Here is a 20,366-nt window from a genome sequence, read left to right as displayed (position 1 = left end):
CACTTTCGTGAATATATATACACCCCCTCCCTTTAACCAACGGGTCCTCTACAAGCTATATGAGCTTTTAGCTACATTACAATTCTCCAGACTATACATAGCTGGAGACTTTAATTCTATTTTGGATCCGTCCCTGGACTCGTCCAATCCAAATAGAGTGTTTTCGCCAGACCTGCTTCAATGGGCACAAGCATTTAATTATACCGAGATCTGGAGATGGAAGCATCAAACCACTAGGGCTTACTCCTTTCACTCCACCACTTATAAATCAGGTTCTAGGATCGATCTGGTCTTTGGCAACACCTGTGCCCTGGCGGCGGTGAGGGGGGTCTCGTACTTACCTGTGGGCCTCTCTGATCATGCACCCCTGGAGGTCACCTTCGAGTTGTCGAACATCAGGAGTCGAGACGGTTGGCGTTTAGCACCCAAATGGTTGCAGGACTCGAGGGTGGGGGAGGAGGTTTCTCCCAGATTACAACAATACTGGGAGATCAATGAGGATTCAACCTCAGCGCAGGTAGTCTGGGACGCCTTGACTCTGGATCACTTTAACCAGCTAGCTGATGCGAAAAGAGCATTGTCTCTACATCTTACTTCGGCCACACATTTAGATTTAAATTCCCTGGCGGGGAAGATCTTTGAATCCGGAGACAAAAATAGCAAACTCCTAGCGAATTTAGTTGCGGACTCTAAATTGCAGACGGTGGTGTCAGAAATCTGTGGTTTAGATGGTCAGATGATCTCTACCCCTGAACTAATTCTAGATGAATTCAAATCCTTCTATGAAAACTTATACAAGGCGGTCCCTGGCTGGCCTGAAGATCGGCGTAGGGAATTTCTACATTCCCTGCATCTACCCACTCTTTCACAGGAGGATCTTGAATTCTTAGACAAAGATTTTACCACTGAGGATATAGAGGAGGCTATTTGCTCATTTACTAGTGGTAAAACACCGGGACCTGATGGCCTACCTGGTGAATGGTATAGAATGTATGCATCACTAATTGCACCAAAATTGTTAAAAGTCTTCTCTGAAAGTAAAAAACAAATGTCCTTACCCCTTTCAATGTATCAGGCACACATAGTCCTCATCCCTAAGCCCGGCAAAGACGTATCCCTTTGTGCTTCTTATAGGCCTATCTCCCTGCTAAACTATGACCTCAAGATCTTGACAAAAATATTAGCGACCAGACTGCGGACGATTTTACCATTCCTGATTAATATATGCCAAACTGGTTTCATGCCAGGGAAATCAACAGATATAAATTTACGCAGAGTGTTTACCCATCTTCAGCTACCTCCCACTGAGTCCTCCATGAGGGTAATGGTGACACTGGACATTGAAAAGGCTTTCGATTCGGTGGCATGGCCTTTTATGTCCTCGGTCCTAGAGGTTATGGGTTTTGGAGAAGTATTCCGCAGATGGATTGATATTTTATATAAGGACCCGACGGTGCAGATCAAGCTTGGTGGTGCCCTGTCGGCGCCTTTCTCTGTTGAAAGAGGTACAAGGCAAGGTTGTCCACTGTCACCGGCCCTCTTTGCTTTGGTGATGGAGCCACTTGCCTCGGCCCTCAGACAGGCAGACAGGTGGGATCCATACACGAAAAAGTTGCTCTGTACGCGGATGATCTTATCCTTTTCTTGGGTGACCCTGCCCAGTCTCTTCGAGAGACGTTGTCCATTCTTTCTAACTTCACTAGCTGTTCGGGACTCAAAGTTAAAGGATAAATCCCAAATTTTGCCCATAGATAAGACCGCAAAGGATGTAGCAGATCCCAACTTACCCTTACTATGGACAGACAAAATTAAATATCTAGGTATCCACATCTCCACATCTACCTCTGACTATCATACCCTTAACTTGGAACCCCTGATACAAAGGATGAGAAAAAGACTGAAGGCGTGGGCACATCTCCCCCTCTCTTTAATCGGGAGGATCAATTTATTTAAGATGAAGCTTCTGCCTGCCTTTCTCTATGCTCTCAGACATGCACCTGTCTGGATCCCAAAAAAGGTTTTTCGCCTAATAAACACCATTTTATTATCTTTTCTCTGGGGATCCGGCCAGCCGAGATTTAAGCTGACAGTGCTGCAGAGACCGTGGGGAGAGGGAGGCTTGGCTTGCCCTGACCTTCACTCCTACTTCCTGGCGGCTATGTTATCCCATGCCCACAACTGGCTGGTCTCTGATGAGTCCAACGCAGCGGTGGTCCTGGAAGCAGCACGTTTGGGGTCTTATGAGGCGCTACGGAACCTACTTTACCGGGGCCCTAAGGCTCCCTTTCCTCTTACAGTGGCAATGAGAGCGGTCATACAGGCATGGTCAGTGGCAAATTCACTACGCCCTATACCTTCCGGGCACATTTCCCCCTATAGCCCTCTTTTGTTTAACCCGAAATTGCCAGAATTCGGGTCCATTCCCGACCCTGGTGTATGGGCATGCAAGGGCATCAAATATATAAATCAAATTTGTCTTGAGGGCAGAATACAAACTTTTGACAGGTTGAAGCAGCAGTATAATTTACCCAATTCACACCTGTTTAGATTCCTGCAGCTTAGGCATGCCTTCAACACTCAGTTTGAAAATGCTCAGGTGGCCTTCTACACCTCGAATCTGGAGACTCTGCTCAGAGATGAAGCTCTATCTAAGCCCTTATCTACCATATATAAAGCACTACTCCCCAACGTCCACGCGGGGCTAGAAAACCTTAGGGCACAGTGGGAGGTAGATTTCCCTACACTAGACACAGAAGATTCGGAAGAAATATAGGAATACCCTTTTTCACAACTAGTATCAGCTAGAGATAAACTAGTGCAATTTAAAATAGTACATAAGGTATATTACACACCCGTGCGCTTACATAGAATCTATCCATCTATCTCTGCCTCTTGCTGGAGATGCAACTCAGCCTCAGCGGATTTCACTCATATTTTTTGGAACTGTGCTCATATTGAATTTTTTTGGGTTGAGGTAACCAAATTTATTTTGACTGTCACCACCGTCCCCGTGCCATTGTCTATAGAGTTATGTCTGCTGGGACTGGTTGAACCACTGGCCCCACGCCGGGCACTCAGAACCCTGCTAGGATTATTACTTTACTACGCCCGTAAATCTATAGTACTCAGATGGAAGGCCTCATCTGCACCTTCATTAAATTTCTGGAAGAAGTTAGTGAATGCGGCTCTGCCCTTGTACAAAGCTACTTACCTGTCACGTGGCTGTGGCAAAAAATTCCACAAAATATGGGATATTTGGACGGAATCCCTGTCCACTAATGCAGATTCAATTGATGATTAGTTCACTCTATTAGTACCGGGAATGGCACAAGTGACATCCCTGATCGTCACTAGGCTGCTTAATCGATAGTTTATGGGGAGGGGGGGAATACGAATATGTTACTGTAACGTACATCTCATTTCATGAATGATTAAAGTGGACATTACAGGATATACATGGAATTAGAGGACTACTTTGAATATTCTGTGCAGGTGGTTGAGCGTACAGTGGTTTAGTTAGAATATATATATTTCTATATATATATATGTGTTTTCTTTTTTTTTTTGTGTTTTGTATTAGTGTGTAGTTCTTATGACCGAGCCTGGGTATGCCCAGTAGGCTCTGTTTTGTTGTTGTATTTAACTTGAAATTACAATAAAAATAACTTTAAAAAAAAAAAAGAACAGGAGTTTATGTTCAATTGGTTAGTGTATGTAAATCTGCTAGTCCATCTAACTCTCCCCTTCTCCCAGATTAACAATGCTGCTGTCTGCTGTGCCCCTGTGCCTCTTATATGTCAAGAATGGGGGCACTGTAATACAGTTGGTGTGTTACTGGCTAGATTATCAGGTGAAAACAGAGTGAAAACAGCTTAACAAATAGAAAACAAATTCAGCCATAACATTTAATGATTGGTAAGCTGCAATATATTACAGTTTTGGGTTTATTACTGCTTTAACTTGCCTACATGCTTCTGACATTTGTGCAAGGAATGTTTTATAAATAGACCCCTATGTGTCAATCAACCCAGAAAGCACAGGGCTAATTAATTATTCTTTTAATAAAACTGGAATTGGGGCTAAAAATTTTAACATGTGATTATTCCCCCCAGAACCTAAAATGCTATATATGTAAATGCTGTTTGCATTTGACCAAAGGATTTTTTTTAAATATTACTCAGAATGTTATGACTGTATTGAATATTTGCAGGTTGATTCCTCCAATGCATTAAATAATCATGCAGTTCGTGAATCCCAGTTGCCTGGCCCCACGAATTGTATAATTCTCCAAATTGGACAAATCTGTATGCACAAATACAGGAGGTTAGCAGTGTTACAATTGGGGGAAAACATCAGATTCACCAGACTTGTAGCTTGATTCTCTCTTCTCTAATATATACATATATGTGGTTATATTCAAAGTAGCCTATTAGTCTTCATAGTTTAACATTTTGTCTATTAGTCTAGAATTCCAGATCTGTAAATTATTGAGAGTCAAAGTATCACATACAATTGAATGACAGCTGGTGTCCATGATCTGGTTAAATAACGTGTATGTTTATTTTTCAGTGTGAAGGTCAGATGTTAGGAAGAAATGTACATACAATCCAATAAGAGCGCCAAACAAACGTCCAAGAGTCCAAGGTAATTTATTGATAAAAACTGATTTACAGCAAATTACTTTGGACTCTTTATCATCATTTTATCATCAATTTTATCATTAATTTACCTTGGACTCCTGGACGTTTGTTTGAAGCGCTCATTGGATTGTATGTATGTGGATTCCCAAATATTGGTTTATTCACTGTTCCTAAGATTAGTCCCTGTTTTGTGGTGGGCTCAGTGTAAATATTTCAGCAACCCTTTAAATATCTGAATCCAGTGCCATGTTTCTTCTTGTGTTAGGAAGAAATGTGATTGACAAAGATCATTCTCCTAGCCAAAAAGGCAATGCCATAAATATGCACTGGTGTCCTTATGGGCACAGCAGACATCTCGAGCAGGACACTCCTCTTGATTGGCTGAGACAGAGCAGCAGCGCCATTGGCTCCCGTGGCTGTCAATCAAAATCAGTCAGCCAATCAGAGGAGAAAGGGGACTGGGCCAGGTCGGGGCTTCGTGTCTGAATGGATACACGGACCTCTGACTCTGCTTGGTTGCCCCCTGTAGCAAGCTGCTGGCTGAGGAGCACTCAAAGGAGGGAGGGGCTAGGAGCAGCAAAGAGGGACCCAAATAGAGGAGGATCCGGGCTGCTCTATGCAAAACCATCTGCATAGAGTAGGTAAGTATGACATGCTTGTTATTTATTTATTTTTTAAAACAAGCTTTTACAATCACTTTAACACTCGCCCAAAACCCACCCCCATCCTCAATTCATCTCCCTTTATGCTGAGTCCAACAATATACCAGGAGATATAAATAAACAAGAAAAAAGTGCCACAATGTGCACAATTATATCAGGTTCACTTCAAGTAAGGGTGTTTATAATGCCAGAACACAATAATCAGTGCTAACAGCCATCGTCTGCGGGCGCAGGTTGGCTGCTGGTCGGATGCTGGTTTTCCCAGCAAGACTGTTCTCACGAGTGTATGCGCGTTTCAGTACATTTTCCCGTGTGCTATGTGCAGAGCAGCTCATTTATTTTAATGGGCTACCATATGCATATTGCACAAAAGAAGTCCCTGACCCTTTTGCAAAATGTAGCCGCACGGAACTGCATGGTGTTGTGGCATCATGCGTTTTGGGGTGTGGATTAGCAAATGCATGGTGGTGTCATTAACAATTAATGGCACCTCCATGCGTCTGCTAAAAGGCAGCATGTCAGGAAAGTGCGCAACTGTGTGAGTGTGAGCCTAATGTCTGTTGGTATCTTTTCTTAGCTTTCTGACCACATATAGCTTTACAATCACACATAGCTTTCTTCAGTACCTGACTGTATATTTATCTTCAACCTTATGGATTTTACCGATTTACAGCTTAAAGTGGTTGTAAACCCTTACAGACCACTTTGTGCTACAGGTCAGGCTATAATAAGGCTTACCTGTGGCTACCCAGGATATCTCCTAAACCTGCACGGTTTAGTAGATATCCCCTGTATTTACATGTGCCGACGTCATCGGCACATGCGCACTGACACAAACTGAACAATGGCACGTATGTGCCGTTTCTTCAGTGAGTGTGCCGTTACCGCACGCCTGCGGTGCTGTGATTGGCCAGAGCTGCGATACCCAGAAGTAACCCCCGGGAGTGATGTTGGCCGCCGGAGCGGTGTACGGGCACCGCAGCGAGGGCTTTGATCTCAGGTGAGTATTACATAATGAGCTAATATGCTATGCATACTAGCTCATTATGCCTTTGTCTTGCAGGTGTTAGTTTGTTTTTTTTTTTTTTGTTTTTTTTGTTTTTTAAATTGTGGTTTTACAACTACTTTAAAGTAGAACTATAGACAAAACTTTTTTTTTTTAATTTTGGATAGAGTAAAGGAAGGGTTATAACCACTGTAAGATTTTTATTTTTCGTCATCTGTGTACCATTGCGGAGATTTCCCATCACTTCCTGTCTCATAGTTAAACAGAAAGTGAAAGGAAATCCCTGCAAATTAAGGGAATTCCAGGTCACCAGAATTATTGTCCTCATTGGAAGATTTTCCCTCATTACTTTTCTGAGGACAACCCACATTTTTCTTTTACTTTCACTTTCAATGATAATGGTAATCAGGACGAATAGAGAAGGTGAATCTCCCTAACGGGGGCACAGACAGCAATAAAGATTGACAGGGGGTCTAATCCCTCTCCACTCAATCCAAAAAAGTTTTGCCTTTAGTTATACTTAAAATCTGTGTTGTATGTTTGTTTCTGTTTTTGTTTCATAGTTGATACACTGAAAATAATGCTGTTTATACAAATTTTCGTATCTGAATTGTGCATTCTTCTGGTTATTAAGAAGGCTGTACACTATACACTAGTATATTTTCGAATGAACATTTATACAAATATTCGTACAGACATATGTATGAAAATTCTCTGTACATTAGTGACTGGATAAATGTAATTTGAAAGTACTGTAAAATTTAATTTGCTTTTAAAATTATATTTTGGAACGAATATAATTTCCCAAACGAAAAATCACATACATTGTTAGAAACTATCTTGTTGGAGGAAAACTTTCCATCCTGCTCCTTTGAAGTTTCTCGTCACTGTGGTTGAAAACGAAAATCAAATGGATAATCTTAAACAAAAAAATTTGGCTAGAGATTTTACTAGTGTATACCCAGCTTTAAATGGATGCTTGTTCTTTAGTCCCAGGTTGCAGGCCAGTTCCAAAAACACGAACGGACAACACATTCTGCCATTTGTCATTTAGATGATCTGAGGGATCCTATTTGGCAACATACAGATTTATACATTGGAGAAATATCTTGCTGTCTGGCCCTAAAGCTAAAGTATCTTTGCCAGCCTGGGTGTGGATGGGCTTTATTCTTGTGTATAATAGGACAGCTAAAATGTTGGATTTTATTATGCATTTGGCAATCCAACTTTGACTGTTACAGTATCCTTTGCCCCAGTCCAGTGACTAATAAATTGAAATCATATTATTTCTCTCTTTACAGAGATGCATCTTTTGGGAATTGCACATATAATCTTACCATCTTGGACTGTTTGCAGGGAATCCGCAAGGTAATATTTTTGGTTATGTCCTTACTTTAAAGCTTAATTTACACATAATTATTGTGCATCCACCGCACAAGGAACTTCCTTTTTTTTACAAAATGTTATTATACAGAGAATTCTAATGCAATGCTAGGTTTCTTGGTAAGATAACTACCCTGGTATCATTCATATATACCTGACTTGTGCAGAAACCTGTAATGAGAGAACAAATAATGAATTTTGAATCACTGATCCAGAACAAGTATGTAGACAATGTTTTGGGACTTTTCTGTGACTTTCCTGGTCTGCATTGTTCTGGGTCATTGACTCAGAAATCAGTATCGAAGTAGATCAACATATAAAAACCTCTAGGTTTTTATGAAGACAAGTTTATTTCAGCTAATGACTTTGAAGCTAAAAAGGAACTTTACTCCCCCCCTCTGTTTTTTTTTTTCTACCCCCCTCTTACCTGTTATGAGGGGCTGTTCTCCACTCAAATACTCATATGCCCAGTGAATCCAACAAGGTTTCCTGCTGTGATCCGCCAGTCCACTGCCACTGTCTGGGTTCCATGCTACCATTTTTTCTGATGTCATCGGGAGCCCTTCTGTCTCTTTTGGGTTCAAGCAGCTAACTTTGATGATGAGTCGTAAGCTCTGCCCATTGTCCACTGTGTGTCCTTGCTTGTGCAACCTCCTGAGATATGTGAAGGGCATATCCCAGGGGGCTGCGGGAGCAGAGACACATCATTATTGCCTAGAGAGTAGGGTAAGAAAGACTAAATAAAAAAAATTACATGTAAACAACCCTCCCCAAAATATATCTTTTTGAACCTGCTGTCGGTTGCAGAGAGGAATAGAACATTTTTGGAAGGTCTGTTTTAAGCAGGTAAAGACTAATGGAGGGCAATATTAACATTTTTAACCCAGAGTTCTGAGGTCAAAGCTGAGCCTGCTGTCTTTGCCTACCCCATTCCCACCCATGCTGCAGTGTAGGGCTCAGCGCAATGCATTGAAGGATGTGAGCGAATGTGGCAAAGCTTGAAGATCATACGAGTAGTTTTTTTTTTTTTTAGTTTAAAGTATATGTAAAACTCCCCATTTAATTCCTGATATGTGCCTGCTGTACCATGTACTTGCATGAAAAAGTATCCTGTTCCCTTTGTATTGCTTCCTTTGTGTAAAATCCATGGTGTCCCTGCCAGTCCCTCTGTTTTCCTATTAAAAACTGATCACACTAAGCAGGAGAACACAGCCTGATCAGGTCTCTAGCTATGCTGGGAAATCAATGTGCTCTCCTACAATGATCAGTCTTGTCCTGACCCCCCGCACAACCATTCACTTGGAAGATCAGTGTGCTACTGTTTACAGAGATTATGTGATCACTTATTAAAAAGAGGGAAAAAGTTTTTTATAATTTTTTTTATCTATACACAATTTTTAATTTCTGTTTTAAACTGAATGGGTTGTTTTACAAGGTGAGGGTTTACAATCACTTTAACCACCTTTTATTACCAATATTGTTATTACGTGAGGAACATAAAGTATCTGATTAAAACTTACAAATATGGGGAGTAAAAAATTCCGAATTCTTATGGGACTATATAGTCTTACAGGACTATAATGCCCTGAACACACGGTCGGATTTTCAGACGGAAAATGTGTGATAGGACCTTGTTGTCGGAAATTTCCGACCGTGTGTCGGCTCCATCACACATTTTCCATCGGGTTTTCCGACACACAAAGTTTGAGAGCAGGATATAAAATTTTCCGACAACAAAATCCGTTGTCGGAAATTCGGATCGTGTGTACACAAATCCGACGGACAAAGTGCCACGCATGCTCAGAATAAATAAAGAGATGAAAGCTATTGCCCACTGCCCCGTTTATAGTCCCGACGTACGTGTTTTACGTCACCGGGTTCAGAACGATCGGATTTTCCGACAACTTTGAGTGACCGTGTGTATGCAAGACAAGTTTGAGCCAACATCCGTCGGAAAAAATCCTAGGATTTTGTTGTCGGAATGTCCAAACAAAGTCCGGCCGTGTGTACGGGGCATAAGCGCTGTAATAAACTGGAATGCCCTGAACATGGCTATACAACACTGGCTGATAAAGCAAAACTAGGCAAATCAATTCTAACATTTAACTTTTGAACTTTATTTTTTTATTGATGTCAGTAGCAAAGTGTACCAAAGTCCAGTTTACTTCTAAACATATCTGACTGCTTCTTGAAGTCTGCTTTTAAGTGTGTCTAAACCCAAAACCAAAAAATGTATAAAGTATATTGCAGCTTATCAGTCCTTATATGTGGTGGCTTCCCTTCGTTTTAATTTGTCCAACATGGATAAAATGTTTGTACATTTCCACTTACCCAACCATGGTGTCAAACTCATATAAACATGCAGTTCCTCTAACATTCAAGCAATATTGTCCATGCAAAGGATTGTCAGAATAGGTAATATGAGGGAATTATGTGTGTTTTGTCACCGTGTTGCAGCTGAAATAACTATTTTAATTTGGATTATGGCATTAGGATTGTTTGCTTAGCAACTGAGTGTGCCAAACTCTTTGAGAGTGTAGGATCTCAGTCTCACACCTTATGATGACCAGACCAATACATGGACAAGCTGGGTGCTAAAGTTACAGGACAAATGTTTAAGAACGTGTAATTCATTTGTACATCAACAGCATGCATCTTTCTTCATTTCTTCATAAAGAAATTGTTTGATTTGAAAGTCACCATATAGACAACTGCAATGTTTTGGGGACAACAGGTTCTCTTTCATGAAGGCAGCAGTGACCCAAAAAAATCTTAGATTACACACCCACCCATAAATGACAATGTTTCAACATCATCAAATTGTTATTGTGGAGACGTGGTTTGCTATAACTTAGAAATAGGTTAGCTTATGGCTAGTTATATATGCAATTTATATATATATATATATATATATATATATATATATATATATATATATATATATATACAGTGGGGCAAAAAAGTATTTAGTCAGCCACCAATTGTGCAAGTTCTCCCACTTAAAAAGATGAGAGAGGCCTGTAATTGTCATCATAGGTATACCTCAACTATGAGAGACAAAATGTGGAAACAAATACAGACAATCACATTGTCTGATTTTTGAAAGAATTTATTTGCAAATTATGGTGGAAAATAAGTATTTGGTCAATATCAAAAGTTCATCTCAATACTTTGTTATATATCCTTTTTTGGCAATAACAGAGGTCAAACGTTTTCTGTAAGTCTTCACAAGGTTGTCACACACTGTTGCTGGTATGTTGGCCCATTCCTCCATGCAGATCTCCTCTAGAGCAGTGATGTTTTGGGGCTGTCGCTGGGCAACAGGGACTTTCAACTCCCTCCAAAGGTTTTCTATGGGGTTGAGATCTGGAGACTGGCTAGGCCACTCCAGGACCTTGAAATGCTTCTTACGAAGCCACTCCTTTGTTGCCCGGGCGGTGTGAACAATTTCAGCTAAATGTTCAGAATAAATGATTGGACCTAGGGTTTAGTTACTGAAAAAATATTATTATGCTTGTATATATTGTTTTGTTGACAATTTATATCTCAGGTATTTTGGTGAACTAGTGTTATATAACTATACTTCCAATATATATTATCAGTGTATCAAGTGGACATTTTGTTTGCATTGTATTGTGATACCTGAGCTATGTCTGTTCAATTCTCTTTGGTTTTTTTTGTGTACTTGTATATTTTATATACAATAAAGTTACCTTCAAAAAAATTATCAGAATAAAAAAAGATAGACCTCAGAATAATTAAAGAGTGTCAAAGACTCCTGTCCATGAACCAAACGGGCAACGTACGACAGATTCATGTAACTGTTGGCAAGGTGTATATGAACCTATTACAGAAATTACCCTTGACCAAATTTTGTCTCAGACAGGATTTTGTCTGCTCCCAAAGGGAAGATGTCTTTTTTACCTCAGCTTTTCCTATAACTGATGTGATGGTATTTATTGATGAATTTGTTGCAGCCAAAGCTATTGAATGTACAATTGCTTGAAAAACTCAACGCTGGAGTCAATACATAATCCACAGATTTCTTAAGTGGTCCCGTGTACAGCAGAAAGCGAATGCATTTCGGGTTACAAAGCCTTGCTCATAGCTATGAGTAAGGCTTTACAAGCTGAAACGCATTGACTTTTTCAAGCACCAAGCGGATGGGGCGGACAGGAGCCCAGCTGTGAGACCGACAGCTGCTGCATGACAGTAACAAGCCAGAAGGAAGAGCTAAGCTCATTTGTTTGCTCAGAATGTAAAAGTGTTGCACAGAGGAACTACCTGAATTTGTCACACGTCAGAAATACCAACAAGACATTTGCATGGCTTTTACAACTTTGGGGCAATATGCCAGAAAAGCGTTGCAATTGTTTAATTGAATCACCCCCAGAAAGTCTTCAGAAAATGGCAAAATCTATTTACAAAATAGGTTTTTGCACCATTTCACTCATTCCTATGGATATTTTTTTAAATTGCCTAGAGCCTCCCTATAAAGTAATGATACATCCAAAAAAAATATTTCATAAGTTCATGCACAATTAAAAGTAGCTAGTTGTCCTAGATTGCAAATATTATTACTATAAGTATTATGTTATTAAATTTATCCTGTTATGCTTTACCTGCACATCGGTTAACTTTTATGTTTCAGTACATTTACTTTACTGTAATGTACTGTATATTTAACTCATATATCAGACTGTTACAATCTCTATTGTACTGTCTGCCACCTAGTGGACACAAGTGTTACTGCAAATGGACTTTTATTTTGTTTGCTTCCTTTTTTGAAGTCAATCCTGAGAGAAAAATTGGGACTATTACTGCTAACCTTACATAGATTAGTTCTGACTTTCCTTTGCCTTTGCTAATATGATTACTACCAAGTCAGCATCTCAAAATACTAAAGCAGAACTTAAACCTAAAACGGAAAGTTTTGCTTTTCCTTCTCCCTCCTTTAATACTGTTGAAGGTTTTTTTTTTTCTTCTGGGAGCAGGCACCTATTTCTGACAGGTACCCGCTCCCACTTCTCACTTAACCTGCTGTGACACGTCACAAGTCAGAGGAGGCTGTGGGACCAGTCCCAATGTACAGCACATCTCGCACATGCGCAGTGGGGAGTCGGCCGTGAAACAGCAGGAATTCACAGCTGGCTTCCCACAAGCAAGATGGTAGCACCGGGGACCCAAAGATCATCCGAAAACCATCCAGGGTGATGACAACACTGGACCTGTAAGTGTCTGATTATTAAAAGTCAGCAGCTACAGTGTTTGTAGCTGCTGACTTTTATTTTATTTATTTACAAAAGACTGTAGCTCTAAAAACAGCCAGGCAGCTGGGATTTTCAAAAGATCAGCAACAGCTTTACCCCCTTTTCTCTCATGATGAACCTACTTTAAATAGTGATACAAGTGTATTTCTATAGAAAGTGTGGTCAGTATTGACTTTTCTTGTAGACTTCTATGGCTCGGGCAAACACGTCTATGTTGGCTTTAATTATAATTTAGTGCAGTTCTTTGCATCTGTAAAAACGATTAGAGCTTTTATGTGTCTATGCCTCTACATAAGATGAGAGTCCTGACCTACAATTGAGAATTAAAGTCAGTGTAAATTTCTGACCCGACACTGAAAATCTTCTTAAACTATATATGTAGACATACCAGCATATTGTACCATTTATATTTATAGTCAAACATTAGGAGCCAATAAATAGATACTGTACATAAATCCTACTTAGCATCTCTTCATGGATATCATCTATTGTATATCTTTTAAGTCTGATTAAAATAAACATTGGAAAACTGATCTCTCGTTGTTCTGAATGCATTTTGCATATGTTATCAAATGAATCCTAGAATCACTCATTAACATAACTATAATATATAAAATGTATATCTGGATGTTCATTTATGGTTTCTATTTCAGGCACTTCATCTTGGGTTTTTTAATTTTGAAAACTTTGATGTGGACGAATACGAACATTATGAGGTGAGTTAATCCTTTTACATCAAAAGAGCATGATCAGTAGAGCATATAAATATAAAATATGACTACGTTTTGTAGAAAGTAAAAGGCATAAAAGGACAATTATCATTTGGGGCACTAGATGGCAATATGCAGCATGTTACAGGATTACTTTACTGTTCACAGAGGGTAGAAAATGGGGATTTCAATTGGATCGTTCCAGGAAAGTTTTTGGCCTTCAGCGGTCCTCATCCGAAAAGCAAAATTGAAAATGGTAACTATGAACTTTTAACACTTTTATCACATTTAAATCTAAGTGAAACTATAGCATTGTTTAAGCCTCCTTTTTGTTGTTCTGCATACATTACATTGATTTATGCTTGCTTCTTTCAAGCGGTCTTTTATTATCTTTTTTCCACTGGACTAATAAAATAGTTACAAATTAGTTGATTTGTGTGAGAATGAGGTTGGCGCAGAGCATGTCAGTCAGTGTTGCCCAGTAAAGGTGGCAGTAGCAGGAGATTGCTGATTGTCTAGCCTAGACTGCTGTTTCTAATCTAAACAATCAGCAATTAAAATAATGCATAATTTAATAATTAATAAATATTTTTTAAGCACTCTGAATGCCAATCAAAGCAGCTATCACTAAATAAACTGGTTATCTAAAGCCTCATACACACTATTAGATTTTCTGCAGATTTTTGTCTTCAGATTTACCAAAACCATGTAGTTCAAGGGCCTGCCTGATTGCATACAAATTGAAACTCTTAAGGTTTGACCTCATATTATATGGTTTTGGTAGATCCGAAGACAAAAATCTGCAGAAAATCTAATAGTGTGTATGGGGTCTTACAGTCTTGTACACACTGTTGATTTTGCGTTGCTTTTGCTTTCTGATGTTGCTTTCTTGGTGCTTCACAGCATCTCCAAAGCCTCCATAGATGTCTGTCACACTCTTTCCTAAACACAAGTGCAGTGGTAGAGGGGCGCTTCAGAGTTAGCTTTGCTAAAAAATAGAAAACAAACGCACACAGGGCATTTGCTGAAAGCTTCAAAAGCCATCACAAAAGCATTAAAAACATATTAGAAAATGCATGTTAAAGCTGTAGGCGCTTTATTGTGTGTTATTAATCAACGCAAGTGTAAACGAGCCCTAAAGCCTCATACACACGATCGGATTTTCGGCAGGGAATTGTGTGATGACAGACTGTTTGCCTAAAATCTGACCGTTAGTATGCTCCTTCAGACAATTGTTGTCCAACTTTCCGCCAACAAATGTTGGATAGCAGGCTAGTAAATTTTCGGCGGACAACGGTCTTTTGTCAGATTTTCGTATCGTGTGTACACAAGTCCATCACACAAAAGTCCAAAGTACAAACACGCATGCTCAGAATCAATGCTCACCAAACATGACATTAGCAGAAAGTGCCCAAAGGGTGGCGCTCAAGAGCTGAAATTCCAGGTAGTACATCACTACATTCGTGTTTGTTGGCCTACAATTGTGTGCCGTTAGTATGCAAGACAAGTTCCTGGCACACGCCCTTCGGACAAAAGTCTGACGCTCTGTTGGCCAACAATCCGATCGTGTGTACGAGGCTTTACTGTAATCCCAGGGAGCCATGTTCCCAAAGATATTTCAGAGTAGTGACGACATTTTAAAAGGTGCCAAAATGTTACCAGAATTGTGAAATACAACAATGCAAGAAAATGCAAATTAAGATATTTGGTGGTTTCCTTATACCCCAGTTAAAAGTCTATGAATAATTTTTTTTTTTTTATACCAGAAGAAGAGTTCCCCTTTCTTCATATTCATACTGTTAGATAAAAGACATGCCCTTGGTAGGAGTTTATTAATAAAACATTAGTCCAACATCTTTTAATTGAAAGGAAATCCTAATACAGATATTCCTCATTTAACGACTTACCTGTTTAACGACTACTCGGACTTACGGCCAGCTCTCCCCACCCGAACGACGTGCTATACATCATTGTATTGTACGGTACAGTACAGAATTTTCATTTGTGTTCTGTACTTATGCAAATTAAAACAACGTTATTGAGCTGGAGTTTTGTGTTTAGACCTTTTTTTCACAGTACAGTAGTTAAGAATGCTTAAAATATTGATTACTTGTGGCTCCTCGTTTAACAACCAATTTGTTTAATGACCTGGTCATTGGAACGGAACCTGGTTGTTATGTGAGGAGTACCTGTTATGCCCTGTACACACGGTCGGATTTTCCAACGGAAAATGTGTGATAGGACCTTGTCAGAAATTCCAACCGTGTGTGGGCTGCTTCACACATTTTCCATCGGAATTTCCGACACACAAAGTTTGAGAGCAGGCTATAAAATTTTTCGACAACAAAATCCATTGTCGGAAATTCGGATCGTGTGTACACAAATCCGACGGACAAAGTGCCATGCATGCTCAGAATAAATTAAGAGATGAAAGCTATTTACTACTGCCCTGTTTATAGTCCCGACGTACCTGTTTTACACCACTGCGTTTAGAACGATTGGATTTTCCGACAACTTTGTGTGACCGTGTGTATGCAAGACAAGTTTGAACCAACATCCTTCGGAAAAAATCCATGGATTTTGTTGTCGGAATGTCTGATCAATGTCCGACCGTGTGTATAGGGCATAAGAGTAAGGTTTGGGTTTGCTTTGGTCTGCAAGGTATTGTAATAAACTCTGAAAACAAAAATAATGCCAGCATATAAAATTCAGTGAAACATTAAAACTACACGTGTGAATTAATACATTCCTTACATGTCATGTTATACAGTAAAAGTATCGTAAATCAGTCACTGAGCTACAAGCAAGTGGTTTTTTTTCAGTCTGCTGCACACAGGAGGCAGGTCAGACTGTAACAATGTAACTCTGTAGTCAGATTGAGACAACAAGGAGTTGATTTGTGTCAAACCTGTGAATACAACCAAGAATTACTCAAGCACCAGAATTTACATGATTGTATCATCTCTGAACCACCTTCTCAGTCCTGGAAGTATATGCTGACCCAGGATGATGCCTGAACAAAGATGGTGCCATTCTGTGGTAGACAAAAGAAGACAAAGGCATTACCAGGGGGAGTACTGTGAATTCTATGAGAGATAATAAATACGTATAATGCCACGTACACACGACCGGACTTTACGGCATACTTTGCCCGGCGGACTTTTCGACGGACTTTACGACGGACTTTCCAAATGAACAGACTTGCCTACACACGATCAACCAAAGTCCGACGAATTCGTACGTGATGACGTACGACCGGACTAAAACAAGGAAGTTCATAACCAGTAGCCAATAGCTGCCCTAGCGTCGGTTTTTGTCTGTCGGACTAGCATACAGACGAGCGGACTTTTCGACCGGACTCGAGTCCGTCGGATAGATTTGAAACATGTGAAACAAGTCCATCAAACTTTTGAGAAAACAAAGTCCGCTGGAGCCCACACACGATCAAATTGTCCGACGAAATCCGGTATGCCAGACCAAGTATGCCATAAAGTCCGATCATGTGTACGCGGCATAAGTGTTATACACACACGTTACCTAGCATACATGCATGTAACATGTGAAAATATATCTGATGATAAGTCAATAATACCAGATAACACTGGAATTGTCTTGCTGCACAGGATGAGCATTACGAACAAAATCTGTTGTGTCATCTTGGATAGAGCCATCATTGTTTCCTTAGAGTCATTTGAATAAGCAGAACTGAATAGTGCAGTTTTTTTTTTATCATGATATCACATCGTTTTTTCTTATTATGTTGTAATACCTTTATAAAAATATCTGTGTTTATTTGTTCATATAAATATGTTTACACAACTGCACAAAAAAAGTACAAAACACAAAAAAGTTAAACATTTCAAAAATAACTCTTATCAATATCTCTCTGAAGGTTACCCACTGCATGCCCCAGAAGCCTACTTCCCATATTTCAGGAAACACAATGTCACCACAATCATTAGGCTCAATAAGAAGATTTATGATGCTAGACGGTTTACAGACGCAGGATTCAGCCATTGTGATCTGTTCTTTGTGGATGGGAGCACACCTAGCGATGGCATAGTGCGCAGGTTCCTGAACTTGTGTGAGAACACAGAGGGGGCTGTTGCCGTTCACTGCAAAGGTAAGTCGAAAAGTGGCGGAGTTTTATGTTCATTTCTGTATGGCGGTGGTTGAGCCGGCACCATGACAGTCTCTGTGCTTTGTACAGACTATATGGCATAAGACATGAGGGTCTGTGCGGGAGTTAACTATCCTTACCACTTACACCTCCTTAAACAAATATTTGGCATACCAACGCTGCAGCCTGCTGTTCATTTATAGCAATCACTAGCTTTTAGTTAAAGCCTCGCTACTTCATAGATTTTCAGTTTTTTTAATTGGAAAAAGGTGCCTTTATTAGATTGCAAAACAAAAACTGTACAGCAGCCAGGGAAATATAGCATTACACTACGCAGATCATACAGAGTAATGCAAGTGTAATATAGGAATATAATAGCAAATAGTTGTATGCAGTGTTCATTTTTTATTTAGTTTTCGTCATAGTCTTTTGACTAAAATGCCATTTTAGTTTTAGTCGTATTTTAGTCATCTGACTTGTTTTAGGTTTATTTTAGTCAACTAAAATATTTTAGATGATGATATTAACACTGGTTCTATGAAAGTAAACCAGCAAATAACTCTAAACAAGGCTGTAAATAAGAAAACCTTGGGGAGTTAGGCTTTGAATACACCCCAAAGTAACAAGAAACATAAACCACTGAATATGTGGCTATTGTTACACAACAAAGCTGATGAATGCATTTTTTGAGTGCTGTGTTATTTCATCCCTCTACCATACACATGTAACTTCTACTGCACATTAAGAGGAGCATGTGGGATTTCTCCTTTACAAGTTGTCAGGGGGAGTTTAGTCATGGAGCTATATAGATTTTTTTATCTTAAAAATGTGAAAATCAGACTATACTATAACAGTAGAAATAATAATATAATTAAAGAGCCTAATAATAATGTAATAATCATATAATAATTGAGCATAATAATAATATCATACTAGAGCACATTTAAAGCAACAGTAATCCATACAAATCATTACTTAATGGCCCTGTTATAAATGCTTCATAAGACTGATTTTTTACTGTGTTTTTTACCTCCTTATAATGTCCTTTGTGAGCTTCTGAACCCCTCCTTTTTCTCCTCACTTCCATTTGTTTGCAGGTTAGTTGCAGTCATGTGCACTGCTATGTGTACACTACACATCCCACAGTTCCTAGTACTTAGACATTTGCAGGAGCGAGTAAGAAAGGTTGGCTTTGTTCCTATATTATATACAGTGGGACCATGAAGAATAAACGTAGACACCCCCTAACAGATAGTCAGATAATGGCAGCAGAAAAAAAAAGGAATTTAAAGATACAGAAAAGGCTAACATACCTGAATAGAACTTTTTTTTTTTTTAACCAAAGTTTAATGTCACGTTAAATAAACAAGAAAGCAAATTCACTGAATATACAGCTATTGTTTCACAACAAATCTGATAAAGCTGAAACAATCTATAAAGATTGTACTGTATGGTTTCATCCTTCTTCTTAAACTGGCCATAGACAGAGCAATTTTCTTTCCTGCAACCACGAGTTGCAGGAAAGAAAATCGCTTGATTCCTCCAACACATTCAGTGTTGATGGAGGAATCCCTCCCAGGAAACTATTGTACTGCCGGGAGAACACAGTGATTACTGCTAGCAGCTATAATAGCCAATAGCAATAATCACATGTAAAATCCGACAGGCTGGTTGTACACAAGCTGATCGATCCATAAGCTTGGGTACAATCACCCCACCCACACATGGTCCCTGCTGAACCGGCCAAGATTTGAACTGTCTATGGCTGGTGTTCTATCGGATAGTGCCAGCTATCGAGAAGTGCCCAGGATGTACTGCGCATGCGCCGCGCATGCGCCATACGGAACAGCACAACAGCTGATTTTACGATCAGCTGTTGTGACGGCAAGACGGCGCCTGCGCACAATAGCCGATGGAAGAAATTTTTCTGTCAGATTGTGAGCTGGCGAGGCGTGTTCATGTCGGTGAGGGCCGGATTTGTACATGTTGGAAGCGGATTTTTAAATGATGGACAGTGCTGCAAAGATAGGGGCGGATTTTGCAAAGATGGCCAGTGCTGCAAAACAAATTTAATTCTGCTATTTTTCCTGGTCGCTTGCGGGGCGTGCCTATCTTTTAAAAATCCACACCTATCATGTACAAACTCGCCCCTCACCGACATGAGGCATCATTTAAAAATCCGCCCCCATCTTTGCAGCACTGCCCATAATTTTACAATTCACCCCCAACATGTATAAAGCCCCTCATAGACATGAACACGCCTCGGCAGCCCGAGGCTCAATCTGACAGAAAAATTTCTTCCGTCGGCTATTGTGCGCAGGCGCTGTCTCGCCGTCACAACAGCTGATCGTAAAATCAGCTGTTGTGCTGTTCCGTATGGCGCATGCGCGGCGCATGCGCAGTACACCATGGGCACTGATAGGCAGTACTGATGGGCACTGACAGGCGGCACTGATGGGCACTAATAGATGGCACTGATAGGCAGCACTGATGATGAGGTACTTACAACCTTTACTGATGGGCACTGATTGGCATCTGTGAAGGGCACTGATTGGCACTTTGGTGGGCACTGACT

At 39.9% G+C, this 20,366-nt stretch overlaps 1 protein-coding gene across 3 annotated transcripts in view; it reads left to right on the top strand.

Annotated features, from left to right (window-relative positions):
• CDC14A (cell division cycle 14A) overlaps positions 1 to 20,366 on the top strand; it is a 203,266-nt gene that overhangs the window by 107,837 nt on the left and 75,063 nt on the right. For 2 of the 3 annotated variants that reach the window (XM_073593042.1, XM_073593043.1), the window contains exons 6-9: positions 7,610 to 7,676; positions 13,615 to 13,677; positions 13,840 to 13,927; positions 17,564 to 17,794. In XM_073593042.1, coding sequence (XP_073449143.1) covers positions 7,610 to 7,676; positions 13,615 to 13,677; positions 13,840 to 13,927; positions 17,564 to 17,794 — 449 coding nt within the window. Of the gene's footprint in view, positions 1 to 4,563; positions 4,645 to 7,609; positions 7,677 to 13,614; positions 13,678 to 13,839; positions 13,928 to 17,563; positions 17,795 to 20,366 lie in introns of those variants that run through there. The other variant, XM_073593044.1, reaches the window with a different exon arrangement.

The sequence above is a fragment of the Aquarana catesbeiana genome, linkage group LG07 (genome assembly GCF_042186555.1).
Source record: "Aquarana catesbeiana isolate 2022-GZ linkage group LG07, ASM4218655v1, whole genome shotgun sequence".
NCBI classification, from domain to species: Eukaryota; Metazoa; Chordata; class Amphibia; order Anura; family Ranidae; genus Aquarana; species Aquarana catesbeiana.
This window is presented reverse-complemented; position numbering and strand designations above follow the sequence as displayed.